Below are 19,847 nucleotides of genomic sequence, written 5' to 3'. Positions count from 1 at the left end.
TTAATTTTGAAAATTAATCATTACAGCTCGGTGGTGCGGACTGCTAATTGCAGGTGTGCAGGATATTTCTTTTTAGATATTTTTGGAATATACATCGGCGTAAAGACACCAGGGATATGCGGGAGAATCCGACCACAGGGAGTGATTGTGCGATCAAAAAGAGAAAAGGTACCTCTACCTTGTGTATGTGTGTGTGTGTGACATGACAGAGTGAGCAACGTCGTCTCAACGTGCAACTTCCTACAGACTGAACAAATCAAAAACGACTGTCGTGTTTCTAGTCAGGAAGTCACTCTAACGTCTGAAACGTTTCGAGCAAAAGAGGAAATGATGTGCGAAAATTTTCTTACTTCGACCAACAAGCCTTAGCAGCCTCAAACAAACGGGGGAGAGGAAGAGATAAAAAAAAAAGGAGAAAGGGGGAGGGAAAAAAAAAGCCTAGACGTGGGCATGCGCAGTGTGCTGTCAAGAAAGGACGAAGGAGTGGTATTGACGGATGTTCGTGATCCATCGACATGTCCTTCAGATTGGCGGTACGCCATACCTGCCGTGTGATGACGTAACGGAAGATGAAAATATATACTGGGATCGTAACCAAGTGCTGGCGGAGACCTTTGATGCGCAAAGGTAGGCGCCTCTTCGCTCCACTGACCTGCGACACCGATCGCACGCACCGTCGCCTCGTTGCTCATTGATGTTCTCTGCCAGCTGCGCGGGAAGTGACGAGCATGTCAGTGGTAGTTCTCATTGGATACCTGATGGCGCTGCTGCGATTTACCGACGGGCGGGCGCGCTTGCTGGAACCGCCGATGAGATCGAGTTACTGGCGGGAGGGAGTTCCATCCGCTGCAGCCAACTACGACGACGAGCTCTTGAACTGTGGAGGTTTCGAAGTGAGTAGCTAAGACTGTTGTTTTATTTGATTTTTTTTTTTTCACGTTGGAGTATACTCATTTGTAATAAGGAAACCTTGCTTACGTAATTGCTCCATTTGCCCGACCTCTGTACAAACGGGATTACGATCGGACATGTTGGTATGTGAGGAGGCAAGGAGTAAACAGATGCTGTGTCGCCTAATTCCCGTTAATGCACACGTCACCTGCAAAGACGAACTGTCACCTTTAACTGTCGGTAGTCAGTCTGCGAAATATCATGTCTAGACAGGCTCACATGACCATTCCCTAGCGACACGGAGACAGGGCACGTCCAGGATATAAAAGTTAATGAGGATACACGTGTGTCGTAGTGAAGGTTAGCACAATTGTGTCCAGTAAATTCGCAGGAATCTGCTTCTTCTGTATTCTTGTCTGTCGATCCATTCATACCTCCTTCCTTTTTGCGTTCTCTTTCCTTTTTTTTTCCGTTGATTTTCCTTTTTATTTCTGGAGAGTCCCAGAATATTTTTCTCAACTGTATTTTCCCAGCATGTTCTCAGTTTGTGCATTGAGCCCAAACACTAGTTAACACACTTCTGACAGCTGTCAGGCACGTTTGTCAGATGCAAATTTCTTTTTGTGCGCAATAGCCAAACATTCTTGGAACACAACATTGTGAGCCTGAACTACAATAATAACCTGTTAAACACATTATTTACATGTTTGTAGAGAAAACATAAAATAAACAAGAATATATATATATGTATTAATTTTTACACTATCAAGATGATTTGACCGAATTATTATAAAGAAGAAAAATAGTAAATAATGCTGAATCTTTCGCAATATTATTTTCGATAACTCGCGTGAGTGCATGTGTGCGTTCTTCTCTGTGTGTGTGTGTGTGCGCAGGCGGAAGGGCGTTTGAACGGTTGTGTTTTCCGTATGCTTTTTGTGTAATGTGGGGGGAGGGAATCATTGCTCTGATTAAATCACTTTAAAACATAATATTTAGCTTACAAAAACTTAATTTTCTCCCTATTTCCCGGCCGTGCGGGCAGTTTCAGTGGCAGACGGCTGGAGGCAAGTGTGGCGCGTGTGGGACGCTGTTGACGGTTTCCGGGAGAACGAGTACCCAGGGAAGTACTCGCAGTTCTCGCCACTCCGGACTTACTTCACTGGCACTTACATCAACGCCACTGTATACTCGCGGCCCAACATGCTCGGGTGGTTCGAGTTTCGACTGTGCACGCGCCGAGACGGCCCGGATGTGCCCGACCTGCAAAAATGTTTGGACGAGCACGTTCTGCAGATCGAGGAGACGGGTATGACCCGCTACTACCCGGGTAGCCTGGGTGGTTATAGCGACATGCACGTTCTTCTTCCACCCGGAGTTTCGTGCGACCATTGCATCCTTCAGTGGAAATACAACACAGGTGAGCAGTAGTGAGAGGCTGGCTTCGTGAGCCTTGCATGTCTTCTGTGTCGTTTGTCTTGCATGTCATGTGTGCATTATAATGCTTCTTTTTGTCCCTGCTTAAGCGGATACTTTTTATGCCAAACGTTTTTAAGTATAACGGCTTCATTGTCACTCACTGATTACATTAAGTCACACACACACACACATTCTCTTTTTCTCATATATATATACACAGGAGAAAGGGAGTGACCAATATGATCCGTTGATTAAAAACAAAATATCTCTGATGCAATAAAGAGTAGACTATTAAAAATACTAATTGTGAAAAGTTCCGAGACCGTGAAATACATTTGGACTTGAGTTTTTCTGAAGTGCTAGCCATCAGGAGACTCATCTACTTTTCTGTGTCTCGGAAGGCATATTATTCTTTCTTTCCTCTGTCTCTCCTCGTCATATCGGCCCTTTAGCACAGCGGTTTACAAACTTTTCCAGACGAGTACCACTTTCAAAAATTCGATTTGACCACCTCCCAATCCTACCCCCAACGAATATAATAGTCTAGGATTGTTTGTCGGTTTTAGTATATGATTTACATACAGCCCCCGTAACACGCATTTTTATTTGGGAGCATGGTGCTCGCGTACCACCCGTCATACCCTCTCGTACCACAGTTTGAAAACCGCGGCTTTAGCTCAGCACAGAACTGCAACCGCTAAAGTGATGCTTAGCTACATTTGCTTTTTTCTGTTTGTTTTGTTTGTTTCACAGGAGGATGGGCTCTAAATATTGGCCAGAGAATATGTAACGTTTCATATGTATATGTGTCACAAATAAATGTCAGTGACAACGACATTAAAAATGCGCCCCACTAACCCAGATGACAGCCACCACAATTAAATTATCTCTCTGTTCCTGCTGCTATGGAAATGTTTGCTTCATCGGCTATCGTCCGCGTGTTTACTCGTGCCTGCGGGTAAAAAATGTCCCGCAGTGATTTCCCTTTCTTTGTTGTTTAGACTTTCTTATAGCGCCACCATCTGCGCGCATTTTGTACACGATCCATCTTTTTCTCCTTTTGTATCATCATCTCCTTGCTGAAGTAATTTTTCTTGGTTTTTATATATGTGCTCATCCCCTTTTTCCGTCTTTCTGTCGCTTTCCTCTTTCTTTCTTTCTTTGGCAGACAAAACTGTACGATTTCAGTAGACAATCTCCAAGGCCTTGAAAGATTGAAGTAGTTGGGATCCTTGATCGATATGAAAGTGTCTCATTACTTTGAAAGTATGGGAAAGAATGTTAATTAACTTTGTTAAACTGTTCGACGGTCCAGAGTTGTCGTTTTTTCTCCGTTTTAAAAGAATACTCGGCAACATGAGCCAAAGAATATGAGGACTTTCTTTAGGCTGCAATCAGAAATACACGGTCAGCACTTAAAACTGATGATGATTGTTGTTGTTGTTGTTGTTGTTGTTGTTGTTTGATACACTGGAAAATGGGGGCGCTGGTGTTTCAGAAGAATACAAAGCATCAGAATAATTCTTAAAAGCCACCTTCACCTCCTTTTTCATCAAGAACCCCTACATGATGATAACGCAATGTATCACTGTTTGATAACTCCGCGGCAGTGGGGGGAGAGGGAGGAGGAATCTCCTGTTAGTCATCCCTTAATATCATTATCATATATTAATTTTCTTTTCCTGCTGGTGTGTGTGTGGGTCTACCGTTTGTATTGTGCCTTTAAAACTAAGATGAGAAAGCGCCCCAGTCCCCTTCTCGCTCGACCCTGTGGCGACAATGGCCGCCCCTGTTCTGCCGGACAATAACCGTCTGTCAACGGCTGACGTGACGGGCACGTGGTGAGGCGCCTGTCAAGGCGGACAACTCCTGCTAAAGAATGCAGGCTCCATTACGTTGCCGGCCGTCGTCCGCGGTGGTACCACAACTGTCAGTACCCGCTTTTTTTCCCCTTTGGGCTCAAACTGCAGTGCGCAGTTACCTTAGACAGCTTAGTTTTATGGGGGGCTAATATGTTAACAAAATTCTGAGTAAGACGTGAACAGCAGTTTTTATTTTCCGCTCGGACTAGCGATAACTATGACGTAAGCCAATGTGAGCATGCAAATGAAGGATCGTGGAGCACGAAGGACCATCTGTATTCGTCGCCTTTCAACTAACTTTATTTTGGAAGGTTGCTGGATACGCCTTGCGTGTTTTACGACTTGTGAAGCCATACGTATACATACATGTTTGATGGTGAGATGGATATATACATATATCTCTGCTTCTCGTTCTCTCCTTCAGTCACTCTTTCATCCGGTCGTCCTGTTTGTCCGTCAATCTGTCCTTCTAGCATTGTGTGAGCGTGTGCAATCGTGTGTAAGTAAGTATGCGGATTCTTCTCTGTTATATTTCATATCCTGCATTTAAACAATGGCATCTAACAAATAAATCTTTATATCTTCAAGCGCTTAAGTGTAGCCAAGGAGCTTTGTGTGCCAAGCTGTGTCAGACAGCTGCATCTTTCACTTCACAACATAGAGCAGAACATCTCTGAAAAAAATGTTCTTCGCCAGAAATTTATGAACTAAAATATTTCCTTATTTTTCTGGGCTAACTGATGCCTTGAGTTCTTCTAGTCAGTCTTACAGCCTAATTTACGGAACTGTCGATGTTGGTTTGCTTCCAGTCATAATCAGAAATGTGTGTAGACTATGTTCATTCTTTAAGACCATTGTGGTGAGCATTAAAAACGCTGGGATTTTCACCTACACTTAATAATGCAGACATCTTAACTAAGTACCTCTGTCACAACTAATGCGGAGACGTGGGAAAAGTACCACTGTCACCACTTTCCACAGGACAGAAATTCCGTATGACTGTATCTTCCCACCCTCATACGTACCTGTTATGGCCCAAACTATTGGGTATTCAGGAAACGAAGTCCGAAAAGCTGCAGTAAACATAGGTGATTAATTTTTAAAATTTTATATGAGAACATATCCTCTGTGTGCACAAAGATTTTTGTTCCAGTAGCGGTGAAGAGAAATAAGAAAATGCTTTCGAACTTGGATGAGTCCTTTTCTGCAGACATTCATTGAAAACCGGTTTTACTTTCATTTTCTTAGTAACATCTTCCAAAACTGTCATAGCAACGTCTCTGTTTGTGACGTCACCGGAAAGGCAATGTCCCGTCAATTTAGAGACCACGACATAGAGGTGAACGAGCTCAAACACCAACCATGTGGCATCTCTTGAAAATGTTCTGGGTTTTTCTGTCGTCTGGCTCTAGGTTACCGCAACACCCGGGAAAAAACCACTTGCAGCGATTGCCTGGGCTGCGGGCCTCAGGAACAATACTACAACTGCGCCGACATCAGAATCGCCTCCAGCAAAGACAATGCGACGGCCACGCCCATGCAGACAACCCCTGCTCAGCATCCGGTCCCGACCACGTCGGTTCCTGCGCAGAAGCCGACTCCCCCAACCGGCGGGACGGTCCCCTCGACCCCTGACCCCTCCAGCCTTGAGGCGTGCACGCCTTCCGCCAAGCTGGTGCAATGCGAAGCAAAGGGCATGCATCGACTGGTACCCGGGATGGGTGACTGGTGCCTGAAGAACTGTCAGTCCGGCAAGTGCAGGGAGGAATTTTGCTCGTGCTTCTGCCAATATCCAGAGGGGTACAAGGTAGGCGTCTACTGTGCCTTAGTTATTTTTTATTCATTAATTCGTTCCCTTATTATTTATCTAGTGTTTCCGCTTATTGTGGTTTACTCTGAATTCCACCACCGTGCTTAAATTGCTGTCATACTGATGACTGTTGCAGATCCTCATAGACCCAGTGGTATTCAACAGAGTAATGGCCAGTCCTTCACTTTCCATCGGAATTCCATCTTCAACCATTCAGAAAAGACTCTGTTACAAGCCTCAAGACACTTGGAATCACACCCCTGGTATGGAGGGATGGTGCCAAATGTTCTGTCCAGGAAGATGGTGCGCAGATATGTGCCAATTGAGAATATGCTAGATATGATGACGATGAAATGGTCGGTACTTTACTTGGCAGTTTGACGGTTTGTTGAAAAAGAGCTTTATAGCAAATTTTGTCCCACTATGTCAAGAAAGACTAAGTTTCTGAGTAGCTAGCCGGCTGAGTGGCAAAAGTAGAGCTGCGAAGACAGTAGACAGGTTTTGTATGTGGCGAAACATGATTTCTGCAGACCTTTCACAGATTGTTCACATATTTCGAAAAAACAACGGTTAATATATAGCAGACGAGGATTTCGGAGGACCTGCTACTGAGCTGGTGCAATGAGTGGCCAAATGTAGTCAAAGAAAGACTTTTCAAGATGTGGATGACAAACATTATGTCTGGAGGTAGAACCAGCCAGTACATCCATTTTCTGGCTGAACTCCGAACTTTCTAAGGTTATCAACCTATTAGCCCACCCATCCCCAACCCAAAAAATTTCATTTCGTGTTCAAAGGAAACATATGGACTTGTGAACAGGCTGGTTTGAACACAAACATCAGCAACGATATATAAAAAACGTGCAATCCATATTCGAAGGCAAAAGTAATATGTATGATTATTTACCTACTTTCTTCATCTCGCTGCGTCATCCTGTGTGCTCCGTGCGGTGGTCCTTTGGTGATCAGCAGCATCTTGTACCTGCTCAGCACAAGCACCATCAGGTCTGCAAATACCTTTTCGCTCAATTTCCAGTTGTGTAGAGGCTGTTTTTTTTTTTTTGTTTTTTTAAGCTGACGTGAATGGATGTGTATTTCTATTTTTCTGGAAGCAGTGCACACAGATACTGCAATCAGTGGAGACAAATATTGCGAGTAGTATAGCCAACGGAGTGCTTTTTATATGAATGCTCAGAATGGAGACAACGCAGTAATGATAAGACAATATTTACACTTTCCAGCACAGCCCGTGTCAGCAGTCGCGACGAAAGAATTTGTGAATTATCACTTACTTTGTCGGCTGACCGATGTTTTTTTTTCCCCATGCTTTGGGACTTAGTAGGTACATCAACTACCATTGTTTGTGCTGGGATTTGAAAGAAAGAAAGAGTGCCCACGTCTGCGAATGTGTGTGTGTGTGTGTGTGTGTTTGTCAGTGTGTGTGTGTGCATTTATGCGAGTGAAAATGCTTGTGCGTGTGTGTGTGTTTCACATAATAAATCGTACAAAAAGTATTGTACAAACATCCGTTTTCACATAAACCAGTCATTTTTCAAACACAAAAACATGACTGCTCTCTGGCACCTGATAAAAACAAGAGGCGTCAATGGCTTCTTTGCACCACGAGGTTACTTCCCTTTCTCCTCTAAACACCTGCTCTGTTATCCAGGTGACACTTTGCCATGTTGCCTGGAGGCATATGTTACTAAGGTTTGTCACAGAACACTCGTTGGTCTGGTTTGTTTCTATCTCTTGTTGTTATTGTCTGCTGTAGTTGCTGCTGCTGGTATAGACTCGCTGTCTATGTCATTCTAAACTTGAGGCTGTCTACACTGTCTATGGCTGCGAGTAGACGATCGCAGCGTTTTCGGAGAGGTTGACGGCTATAAAATCCCCTAGACACGCGCGTGACTTCATAAGGTCACGCACATGGGAGGCAGCGCACGCGACTCGCCGTGACACCTGTCCAAACTGTCTAACTTCCAGGTAGTTACGTCACGACGCATACATTGGCACGTCACTTTTCGACGCACACCCACGACGTCTGTCGTAAGATTGGTGTCCGGACCCCGATGTCACGTGAACCGTCCCGGACATTTGCACGACCGATTATGGGAGCACCTTAGGCTATCCCCGCTTGTTTCGTGACAGTTTTCAGTCTAGTCTGACTAGTCTGTCTAGTCTGATCGTGAGGCTAGCAACCGCCTGAGCGCCTAATGTGCGTTACTACTGTAGCCAACCATGTTGCTAGTGCGGCAAACATTTCTCCCAAAGATGAAAGAAATGTTTGATATTTTATGTCTGCGTCATGCTAAATTGTTAGTAGTTTTTGTTTTTTTTTTTTTGCTTCATCTTTAAAATAGATACAAACAAGGAATATTGCCTGTATGTTGTCAAGTTTTGCGTTCCAAAGATGTACTGTGAACACATTTAAGCATCATATACCTTATATTCCAGTTTTGATTCATCACGATATGAATATCAAGACTGAGAAGTTGCTTGCCTTCAATCCATATCCATTTAAGTGTTATTCTATGATTTAAAAGCAGCATATGTCTGCATCATCTTGGTGTACATTATTTTTATAATGTTGTATTTAAAGATCCCACAGTTTTATTTTCTGTATTTTTTCCCTTGTTCATTGCAGTACAAGCATTTAAACTTCGTGTACAAGTTTGTGCTTTTGAAATGCATATCAAATTAACGAACAGCCTTATCTTACAAATCATGATACCCATATATATCTTCCATGCACATCATCTCACTTGTTCTTCATATCGTTGTTTGTTACATGTACTCTTTCCCTATCCCCACCAACCCCCAGTGAAACACGACAATCACGTTTTTTTGTGATGACTGATTTAATTATGCTCAATGTAATATTCAAACGGCTCATACAAATTTATAGTCTGCAATGTGCTTGTTCGGTTTGTCATTTTTATTTTTATTTTTCTGCATAAATGACAAAAATGGTTTCATTAGTTCGAGATGTCCCACAACAATGTTACTGTTTTTACTGCAAGAAATTATTGCTGCACTGTCCCACCTGCAAAGCTCTTTTGCACCGAGTCATTGCCTGGAACCTCTACGATAAGATTTTAAACCAGTCATTCTAGTAAACCAGTCATTTAATCTCTGTTTAGTCGGCAGAGACCTTTCTTTGCTCAGTCGTATGATACATATTATATCGTGTGATGTCTGTATTAACACATTCTGAACAGGGTATAAATCTGATGGTCTCATTATCTCAATATATTTCATATACATTTTTAATACAAAGCTTCAATCTGGTACTGCTTACAGGGTTTAAATCTCCTTTACCTTAATGATAACTGTCTGTTGTGCGCGTTCATGCACAAATGTTGTATAAACATTCCTTGGCAATGCTACATCGTTTTTGTTTTTGTTTATTTTGGGGTTTTGCTTGATATTTATTGTTTTCTTGCGGCCAAAGCCTGATAGTTTGATTATTTCTCTTTCCTTTTAATTCTTGATAGAAAGCGCTAAGCATTAAGGTAAATTAGTGGCCTCTCTGCAATTAAAGGGAAGGAACTGCGAACTAACTAGAAATGAAGGGGAAATAAGCCGAAATGACACTTGGTGCTGCTGAACACGTGGAAATTATTTAGGACATCAGCGTGAGCCACTCTTTTGTGCTTTACTGGCGCTTTTGTCAATTAAGCTTTCTTGTAATTAATTGAGACACAGCAGCACGTGTGTTATTGTTGTTTTTTTTTCTTTCTGAGTTTTCCTGACTGGGTGTTTAGATGAGACATCTGCATGGTTTGCTTGATAAATATTTCTTTTGTTTTGAGCATGCCGTTTGGACAAACAATTTTTGTGACCTTTGATCTTTAGGGTCAGCAATATCGTGTAATATCAGCATGACAGTTACACAATCAGACTCGCGTTACAGATAGTAAACAGTGAGCAGAAGATATAAGTTGGGAGAGTTTCTTTATTTCCCACATTTTCTTAATAAGAAAAGCTTCAAACTCCAAAGAGAAAAAAATAATGAGCATAGTTTTAAACATATTTGTTTATGCCCATGCTCCTTTGTGTGTCTGCGCTCGTGCGTGCACATGTGTATGCACGTCTGTGTATGTGTGTGCGCGAGCGCATGTGCGCATACATTTTAGTGTGTAAAGTGTTTAAAGTGTTTCTTATCTGTTTTTACATTTTGTTCGAAATTCTTGTAAATGTCTTTTTTTTTTAATAGTACATTTTCTTTGGGTGTGTGTGTGTTTATTTTGAATGACAGCGAAAGAGTTATTGGATAAAAATATTCAGCGTGCATTGGAGTATGTGACCCACTGCCTTAGATATTTGGAATTTATGGATGATTTCACGTGACATAACACTTTATGTCCACTGTAAGAATTATTATTTGTGCGTTCTGTATTATTAATTTCTTTCCAGCCACACATAAAAAATATCAAACAACGATTTCATATTGTGATGAAATTTTTTAAAAATTGCAAATCCTTCTGTTATTATGAGTGCAAATGTGTGAATAAAATTTTATGCACAACCTAAACAGCAGAATGCCAGGTAGAATGAAAGAAAATTTACGGACCGACTGGTAGAAAAATACAGGCAGACGAAATGAATAACTAGGACTATACACTGAATAACTAGAACCACAGAGACATACAGGTAGTCTTCGGGTTACGAAACGGGGTAAACAAAAAGACAAACACTATACACTTAGACGAACAGACAGTTAAAAATGGGGCTTCAAATTATCGTTTGAGTATTTTTGTCGTAAAACTGAACTAAGATTGTGAGCATTTAGACATTAAAAATTCTTAGATATTAAATAAACACGAATGCAACAACGAACGACGAATGAATATTGTGGTAATCGTTTCATCTTTCTGGTAAAGAATAGCGGCCATGTTAGAGTTCACATTGGATTTGCCTCTCAAATACAGGGCTGTCCTCATTAAACAGACTGACAACGCTCAAGTGATCTGACAACCCTTACAGAACATTGTTAAAATGCCCGGTCCTACGGCTGTTTTTAAAAAATCGTCGATACATAGAACTCAATGAAAAGTACATTTCTAGCGAACCTCTCAGATTCTTTTAGAATCAATTTAATCTTCTTTGTTGCATTATTGATCGAAACGAAAAATTTTCAGCCAAATTTTTTATCTGTGCACAAACAAAAATGCAATAAAAGCATTGACGGATTGAGCGATAGATAAAGATTTTCAAAATGTTAATACAATCTAATCTTGTGGAAGTACTCGAAAATACAAAACGTAGTTGAATCATTGAACACAGACTGAGCAATAGTGTTATTTAAAGGTGTCTCTTGTTTGCGACCAGACAACGACTTTTATTGTAGAAATAAATGATCAAATAACAGGTCGATCCATCTTTGATCTCTGTGTACATGCATTTGTGTACATTTCTTTATGCATGTATATACGTGTGTGTGAGTGCATTTGTGTATGTCTGTCTTTGTGTCGACACTAAAGCCACGTAGTGCAAACAGTTTAAACAAAGCAAGAACGGTAATTCAAAAGACATAGATCGCTTCAACGCTTTCGTTCAAGAAAACCTTCGACAAAGGAAGGCGGATTCCCCCTCACCCCAACAGCTCCAGGACAAAGCTTTTGTGTTACTGCCATCAAATGATAAGTGCCCAGGCTTGCTTGCAGGAAAACTTTGATCTTCCAGTCTGTCTCCTTCTGTCCCCTTCTCTCCTCCCTGTCCTTTTCTAAAAAGGATGTCTATTGTGTCGGTCGTTTCGATCATTCAGGCCCGCTGGCGTCATCAGCGTCGTTGATCTGTCGAGGATGAGGATAAAACCGTCAGCGCGCGGACGCGATCTGTCGCGATGGTCGGTCCATCCATCGGCCTCACGTCACGCCGCAGGACAATGCTGACGTATTTTAGCTATGTGCCTATTTTTCTACCAAGCGTTTGATTTATTGAAAGATGAAGTTATTTTTCCTCCGCGCTTTCTTTGTTGTTTCGTTGTCTTTCTTTTGTTTTGTTTTTTCCCTGCTATTTTCATGTTACTGGGTCCCCCCCCCTCTTTTAACGCCCGAAGAGATGTCCGTTAGTGAGGTTAACAAATAGTGCGGTGTTTGCTGAAACGTGACAAAGAGAGAAGTTTGTCCTAGCTTTGTTCCGAAGTCTTCAGTTTAAAATGTCATGTCACAGCCGAAATATTCATCGAAAACAAAACAAACAAAAAATATAAAATTGTAGAGTTTTATGTCAAGTTTGAGGAGATGGGGGAAATAAAGGTTAAAGAGTGAGACGAACAAGAGTTGGTGAAATGTGAACGAAGGATTGAGAGTAAAGAGGCAAAAGAGAAGAGAACAAGGGAAAAAATAGAGAGGTAAAAGTGGAATATTTAAATGTCACTGGTACCAGATTACTTTTAAAATATTTGTTGAATAGTACTTTCAGTAACACAAAGAGGCTTAACGAATCTTCTCCATACATATTTGGTGTAGAATTGTTATAATTAGCTAGCCTGTAGTCACGAGCAATGTTGAACGTGCCGCCTACAGAATTAAGGTGAATGTTGCATGCTTCGTCCTGAAAACTGCTATGAACGGTGTATCCATCCCAATGTTGCAAACATCATTTTTCGAGATAATCTAGAATTACCTGCAGGAATGTCTTGCTACATTGTCGTAAATATTGTTAATTGCAATATTGGTGACGAACACTGAACACAGCACATCTAAATAAATGAACCCCATTACAATGAATAGGTACGAGGGTTAGAGGTGTTATGCCGAACCATTGTGGTGCCCGATCAAAGGTCAGATCCTCAATACCCACTTCTGGCGAAAAGTAACACAACAGAGGAAAACGATTACTTTCAATTACTTTCATTGTCCAAAAAGTGTTTCAGTCTTTTTATTTTCTTGAACAAAACAACAAAACAAGAAGGTCTCAAGCTTTGTAAAAATCAAAACTGTGATCTTTTCCATCTCTCTATAAAATATAGGAAGTATTGCGAAACTGCACGTTTTGACACGAGTGATGATTGACGAGTGCATCAACCTTGTAATAATGCAGCAGGAATGACAGGAGGATAGATTCGGGACAAAAGTGAACAAGGTAAGCACCATTGATGCACGTCCTACAGTGCACTTTCAACACTGACAGATGTCAAACCCAGCGGTTAACACATAAATCTGCACCAACCGCTCACAGACGTGACATCAGAGAGGCAGAACCTAGATTTCAGCCATTGCTCTTGCGTGGGATGACAATTTTTGGAGCTGTTCCTTTAAAAAAGAAACGGGAAAGGGAAGATGTTGAGAGGTCAATGGGGACACGAATGCATGCACGCAATGACAGTTGTCACAAAGTGCGCATGTCCAACATGATTACGTCATAACGTACTCACCTACGCAAGCAGTGGATGCAATGACAGAGGCAGGGTGCAGTGCACTCGATACCTCGCCACAAAGCAGTGAAGTCTGCGACACCCTTCATGACCCGCCACTCGCTCAGTGTCACAGACAGCAGGCGAGGCTCAAGGGGTTCGGGGGCGGACATCCGATCGTTCGGAAGACAAATTCCTGTCTTTTTGATTTAGTGCTTATTTAAGATATTCTGTATTCTGGTTTAGTTTTTGAAATAGTATTGCCTTCTTTATGAGACAGAGAGCTTAAATTCATGATATCATGGACCTGTGTAGGTGGACTGCTGTCACGGTATCAGTAACAGTTAACGATGACAAAAGACAAAAGATGAAAGCACGGACGTGTACAGGGGGATTGATGTCTGTCTTCCGAGACCAACGCTTAGCCTTTAACGAAGTTCTCTGCTGTCAGTCTGGACAGCAATTGACCACCAGACCTCCGTAAGCAGCAAAACAAAGATGAAATTTAATGAGACTTTTGCTGTCAACGATAGCGACCGCAAATGTATAGCTTTGTTCCACAATTAACCAAACCCTTGCCTATTGAAAACACACAATTATTTGCTTCATTATTCTGAAATCTTTCTTATAGAATGATACATAGTATGAAAACATGGAGATTTTAATTGAGATTTAAACCCCTGAAGTGTTCGCAATTGGATTGAAACTTTTGTCTGAACGGCAAGAATGAGGGGTTGAAGATGTAAACATCGAAGTCAGAGACTTTGCGCCCTAAGGACGTCATCACCTAATGGATGGCCATGGCACTCGGCATGTTCCTCCAGAACCTGTTTTTCTTACAGGGCAAGGGTTCAAACCTCAACAGTTCGTGTTGCCTGCCTTGTTCAGACCACTTTTTCATAGGCTACAAGTTGCAGGCAGCATGCAGAACCGGTTGTCGTCAAGTACTGGGGACGAAGACCAAGAAACATTTACAGCATTAAGTGATGGCCCTGGGATCCCACCTTGACAGCAAACTTAACCCGCTGCCCTGACCGCCTCCAGGCCACTTCGCATTTTCACAAATGTCGTGCTGCGTGCCGAACCCTCCTTATTCCTGGCTCTCTATGAGAATCTGAACAAACATTTTCGGTAAGTGTGCATTTGCTTCCCATTCATCCTTTATGCCTAATCTCTATTTACGGTCACCGAAATAACATCTTGAACAAAATGCCACACTCCTTGTTACCTTGTGGCTATTGGTGAAAACAAAGTTTTTGTAGAATATAAAACAAATTTACTTTCTTTTCACTGAATTGGTAAACTGCGCTATATAAAGTCTTTTTGCAGTAACATTTGTACAGATTTTCTACCTGTATGCAGAATAGGCACTTGAAATCAGTTGTGCCCTCTGAAGTCCAGCTTCTCAACTGCGGATGAATTGTTGGCTGTGTGTGTGAGTGAATGATGAAGGTGTGCTTTACGAATGTTTTAAGATTGCTTATATTTTGCTATGATGTTCCATTGTCTTACCCTTGTCTTGTAATTAGAACTTGTTATGGGTTTTTCCCCCCATAAATAATCCTACTTCCCAAACAATAGTTTTTCTATTGGGATTAATAGCATTTACTATTTGTTAATGAGGAATATGTTTCAATTAATTTTATTTTCTACTAGACTTCGTGTATTCTGTGCATGAAGATCGCAAGTTCTCAAAGGAAATCTTCGTAAAATGGCGACAGCTAAAGGTTAGTTGCAAACGAAGTCAGCTACCACGCGATCAGTCGTAATCAAAGGACATTTTGAGCCTTGTTTTAAATGACCAACGACTTTCTAATGCAAAGATTAAAAAAAAACCAAACCGTTTTATAGTTTATAAATAAGCAACGACAATGGCTATTTTCTGTGTTGTTATCCATTTACTTTAGCAAACACCACGGCCTTAACTAAGGGGCGCTACTAGGTGTAAAAACATTTTACGTTTTCATTCTAGTTCACGAATGGGTGATGTCCCCTTATTGCTTCTGCAAGGAGCTGCCATGGTGTAAGTATTCTTTCCCACATTCCCTTGTCCTTTTATTTTATTTACATTATATTATTTCATTTTTCTTATTATCTTACTTTCCTTTTTCATTCTTATCTATTTAAAGACGTGTTTAAAATAATTGCTTTTATTAATAAATAGCTGACCATTTATCTCACTTTAAAATATCCCTGTGGTGTAACTTGGTTTTTAAAAATTAAAACTCTGGAGGCTGTTACCTGAGTGCGTATGAGTGTTCGTTGATGCGTGTAGGAGTCCACGATAACAGTCAAGTCGGCAAGACTCACAATCGGATCAGCATTTTCATTGCAACTCTTTTGCTAGACTGACAAATGTTCTGCGACAGATGTACACACATGGACATTTTTGTTCCAGTGGTCTTGCGAGGGCTTGCCGGCTACTCCGCCCCTGCTTCCTGGAGCTCTGGGCTGGGAGGACATGGCTATCTGGCTGCCTTCCTCATCGGTCTTGCCGTCTTCCTTTTTCTCCTGTTCTTGCTGCTGTGCCTCTTGTGTCCGGGAGGCGTGTGCTGCGGTCCATCTGCATTGTGCTGCAGAAAGAAACAGGAAAAGTCGCCGTGAGTTGGCTTCCTTCCACATCAATGAGTCAGTACAGTTCACTCAGTTTGGATGACTTGCATTTCCTTTATGATACGGTAAAACTATTATTAGATATAATTGTTTGTACGATTTAGCGGTTATATTGCAATTTATTTATCGCCAGAAAAGCCTCCGCTATGACGTCAGCTTTGTCCTTAGGAAGCAGCACAGAAGACACGACTCTAACAGCAGTGTGAGTGACCATCAGTCTCCCTGCATCACATTGATATTGTGTGTGTTTGTGTGTGTGTTTCTGTGAGTGCAGTGTGGGCGTGCGTGAAAGGGTGCGGAATGGGGAGAAGTAGGGTATTGTTTCGTTATACACCTGTCTGTACGTTCATATTTCGGAGAGAAAAATAAAGAAAAACGTAGACGGCTATATAAGTGGAATAAAGAAATGTGAGCTTGTATTCATATTTTCTGTGCTTAGTAATGCACGCGCCTCTTAAGTAGACCAGTGTGTGTGTGTGTGTCGGGGGTGGGGTTCGGAGGTTACACCCGCATAAATGTATGTGTACATGTGAGCATGTTCTATGTCTGCTTGTTTAAGAATACATATCCTCTTCTTTAAACCATCATACCTATATCTGGGTGCAGCGGTACATCGCATAGACGAGACAGCACGCGTGTTTGTGTGTGTGTGAGAGAGAGAGAGAGAGAGATAACATCGGATGCTGTATTTCATTTCACTTTTATTTCTTAGAGATCTAAAGCTTCCGAGGGCATGGATGGACACTTCGAAGAGGTACACTTTATTTCAGCTAAATAAGTTTTGCTCAAACTATAATAAAAATCAAAAGGGAATCCCTCAAGCCATAAACAGGGTTTAATGTTAATTTTAGTCCGTATTAGGTTAAATAGGCGTCTACTACACAATACTATTTAAGGCGATGAAGCATGAGATAGATATATCTTGTAAGACATTTTCTAAAGAAAGCCGGCGTCTCGTGTTTGTTTCCCTCACGTACACGTGGATTGTTTCAGTGGAGTCTTTGAGAGTAGCGATCTAGTTCAAGATGCCGACCAGTTCGGCGGAAGCAAAGTCCTGGCCAACACAGACGACCTCCTCTACGGCCGACACGGCTACTCCACGAAAATCGGTCGACGACAAGGCCATGCTGGAAGCTCCCGAGCCTCTTACGACGACGACTGGGTTTACACGAGAAGCGGGGCCATCTCCACCAGATCCAACGCCCACCGCGCCAGGTCAGCGTCGGTGGGGTCAGAGGCCGAGTTCGCTCGGCACTGGAACATCCGCTCGGCACATTCCGCTGACGTGGACGGCGTCTGGTCGCATGGCGGAGGAGATCGTACAGCTCGGACCGAAAGTTTGCGGAGAGAAAAGCTTCGATCAGGCCATGGAGTTGCTCATGAAATGACTCGAGACTTGGAAAGGTGGTCTAGGTCAGAGGGTCAAAGAGCTTGGAAATCCAGACAAGGTACAGAGGTGGAGCGAGACCTCGGCAAGGGCCCAGACACCAGCCGAACTCCTGCGTACGATTTGATGACGTCCAGTGAGTATATTGAACATTCAACGAATGCATATCAAGCTGTACAAAATATCCAACTTGAATACAGATCCCCAAATTCTTAAATAAAGGAATGGAGGCAAACTAAAGAACAGAATAGAAAGGATCATAGAAAGATATATAGCAGCTTATACTCATTCCAATGTCTGAAGGGATTGGCCATTCTGTTTTTCACTTTCCTTGGATTGGTTTCTAAGCAGATAAAATAGTTCAAATGAACACACTTGAAATAGAAATTTAAATATATATACTTTTATACATTACGCTGCATAGGACTAAAATGAGAGCTGAATATAATGTTAAAATGTGTAGTTATTATATACAACTTTTACTCTAGTTCTCTGGAACTTTGTTCTTCTCATGATTGCGTGTTATATTTGTGATAATATTATAAATTTATTTTTTTTTTATTGAGCTTGATGAGTCAATTTAATTTATTTAACTTATTGATTGATCGTTACCGTCAGAACACACCTCTCAGTCTGAGACCAGCGCCAGCCATTCAGCAGCAGCAGGCGATGATGTCAAGCAGCAATGCGCTGGAGCAGACGACACAATTAACTTCCGCTTCCGGTGAAATTGCAAGGACCGAGCAGGCCACTTCCGGCACGCCTGTCGTTCAGTGTTACACAGTGACCAAGAAGACAACCACCACCACCTACGGAGACGAAGAAGGAGATGAAGGTAGTTTATTCTGTGAGATTACGCCTTAAATATCTTGATACCGCATGGCTGGGGCTAGCACCAATAGTAACAAACAATAAAAGGCGTCATGTCAGCGGCAAGCCTTGAATCAAACACAAAAGCAATTTCACTACACAGCGTGTATACCGGCCAACGCCTATCTCTCCTCTTATATTTCTCTCTTTCTTTTTCGTTTCTGAAGAAACTTGCGTGGTGACGACGACAGAGAAGAAGTGGCGAGACGGCATGAACGAGGTCGGCGAGATCAGCGTATCCGCTTCCGCCACGGCCGGTGAGATCCTCCCCTCCCTCGGTGCCCCCGCCCACGTCATGGCTGACGTCAGCAACGTGCGCACCGTCAAAAGGTCAGTTCAGTCCGCGGTGAACGAGTTATATCTTTTAGAACTCATTCGGAACGGATGTCTATCCCAGAAATTCCTTCTCATCAGCAGCACAGTAAAAAGTGCTAATTTGTTTGCATTTGTTCTACAGCGGAGACTAAATTAAGGGAAGGTAGAAGTCGCATTGCAGTCCTGTCGTTTGCTGCTTTAACCATTTCAGAGAGATTTCTTTTGAAAAGCAGAATGTTTGTCGTTCCTGGTATTAAAAAAGAAAAAAAAATATTGTGAAGTCTCTTCGATGTAGGATATCGAACATTTAATGTCAGATCATCTTCATCTTACTTTGAAAAACTTAGGATTGGGAGGAGAATGAGAATTGAAAGGTTTACATTGTGTGTTTTGTGTTTCAGTCTGACTAACGTGGAGGGCAGTCGCAGTGACGTCGTGCGACGCTACGAATTCCAGCAGTCACGTGTTCGAGATACCGCCCTATGACCTCACATGGCGGCTGCACATCCGGAAGCTGCTATCGGCGGAAGGCGTCAAGTTAAAACGATTCACAGACTTCATCAATGACGATGGACTGTACCATTAGTTACACATTATCTTTCGAGCACTGAAGACAAGTGAAAAATTAAATATCATAATATTTCTCTTGCTGGAAAATGTTTAGAATAATTCTCTCTCTCTCTCCCTGTCCCTCACTCCCTATGCGTGTGTACAATTTATTTTATTGAGTTTGTATCCATTTGTGTGTTGTATATTTACAGACGTAAAATCATGAATCACGGCAAATAGTTTATTTCTTATTGTTTCGGTGCTGTGTGATGAAAACCATTGATCCCATCTATAGAAGCCAATATTCTTGAAGCAAAAGAGCTCAGTTTAATACTTCTCATATATTGCGGTAGTGTCGTCATGTTCAAGGCTTCAATCCTCGACCCTTTCTGACAGAGATGTCAACCAATTATCTCAGTCGGTGGGGCTGTTATTGCTGTATTAAAGACGCCGAAATGACGACCTTTATGACAACGACGGCGTTGACATGGCTGTAGACGAGGCCAGTGACATAAAATACAGACAGCTTGTCCTGCTTGTGAAGAACCCAAACACTCTTTACCACCAACTCAAAAAAAGACAACCAGGACAGGAAGTTAAAAAAGCTGTGAACCTTTTAAAGTGACTGTCATTAACCGTAAAAATGAAATAACTGCAACGTATTCATACAGAAACTACACCGTGCGGAACACGCCATTTTGTGACGGACAAGTATGCGTTCACTTTCTTTCTCGTTCATCCGAAAGTTGGACAAATCGCAGACAGCTC

At 42.0% G+C, this 19,847-nt stretch overlaps 2 protein-coding genes across 2 annotated transcripts; both read left to right on the top strand.

Moving 5' to 3' along the window:
* Nucleotides 1–424: 424 nt before the first annotated feature.
* Nucleotides 425–8,281, top strand: LOC112555337. Its single transcript, XM_025223700.1, has 4 exons — nt 425–893; nt 1,912–2,311; nt 5,585–5,979; nt 6,119–8,281. The coding sequence occupies exons 1-4, from the start codon at nt 729–731 to the stop codon at nt 6,317–6,319; spliced, it is 1,161 nt and encodes a 386-aa protein (XP_025079485.1). The 5' UTR covers nt 425–728; the 3' UTR covers nt 6,320–8,281.
* Nucleotides 8,282–14,086: 5,805 nt separating this feature from the next.
* LOC112558284 lies at nt 14,087–19,311 on the top strand. The gene is made up of 10 exons (XM_025228651.1): nt 14,087–14,476; nt 15,002–15,072; nt 15,318–15,368; nt 15,744–15,945; nt 16,092–16,160; nt 16,671–16,712; nt 16,952–17,481; nt 17,964–18,180; nt 18,383–18,545; nt 18,932–19,311. The coding sequence occupies exons 2-8, from the start codon at nt 15,057–15,059 to the stop codon at nt 18,071–18,073; spliced, it is 1,020 nt and encodes a 339-aa protein (XP_025084436.1). The 5' UTR covers nt 14,087–14,476; nt 15,002–15,056; the 3' UTR covers nt 18,074–18,180; nt 18,383–18,545; nt 18,932–19,311.
* The last annotated feature ends 536 nt before the right edge of the window (nt 19,312–19,847 follow it).

This window comes from Pomacea canaliculata, linkage group LG2 (assembly GCF_003073045.1).
Source record: "Pomacea canaliculata isolate SZHN2017 linkage group LG2, ASM307304v1, whole genome shotgun sequence".
Lineage (NCBI taxonomy): Eukaryota > Metazoa > Mollusca > Gastropoda > Architaenioglossa > Ampullariidae > Pomacea > Pomacea canaliculata.
Note: the sequence above shows the minus strand (reverse complement) of the source record. Positions and strands in the feature narration are given on the sequence as shown.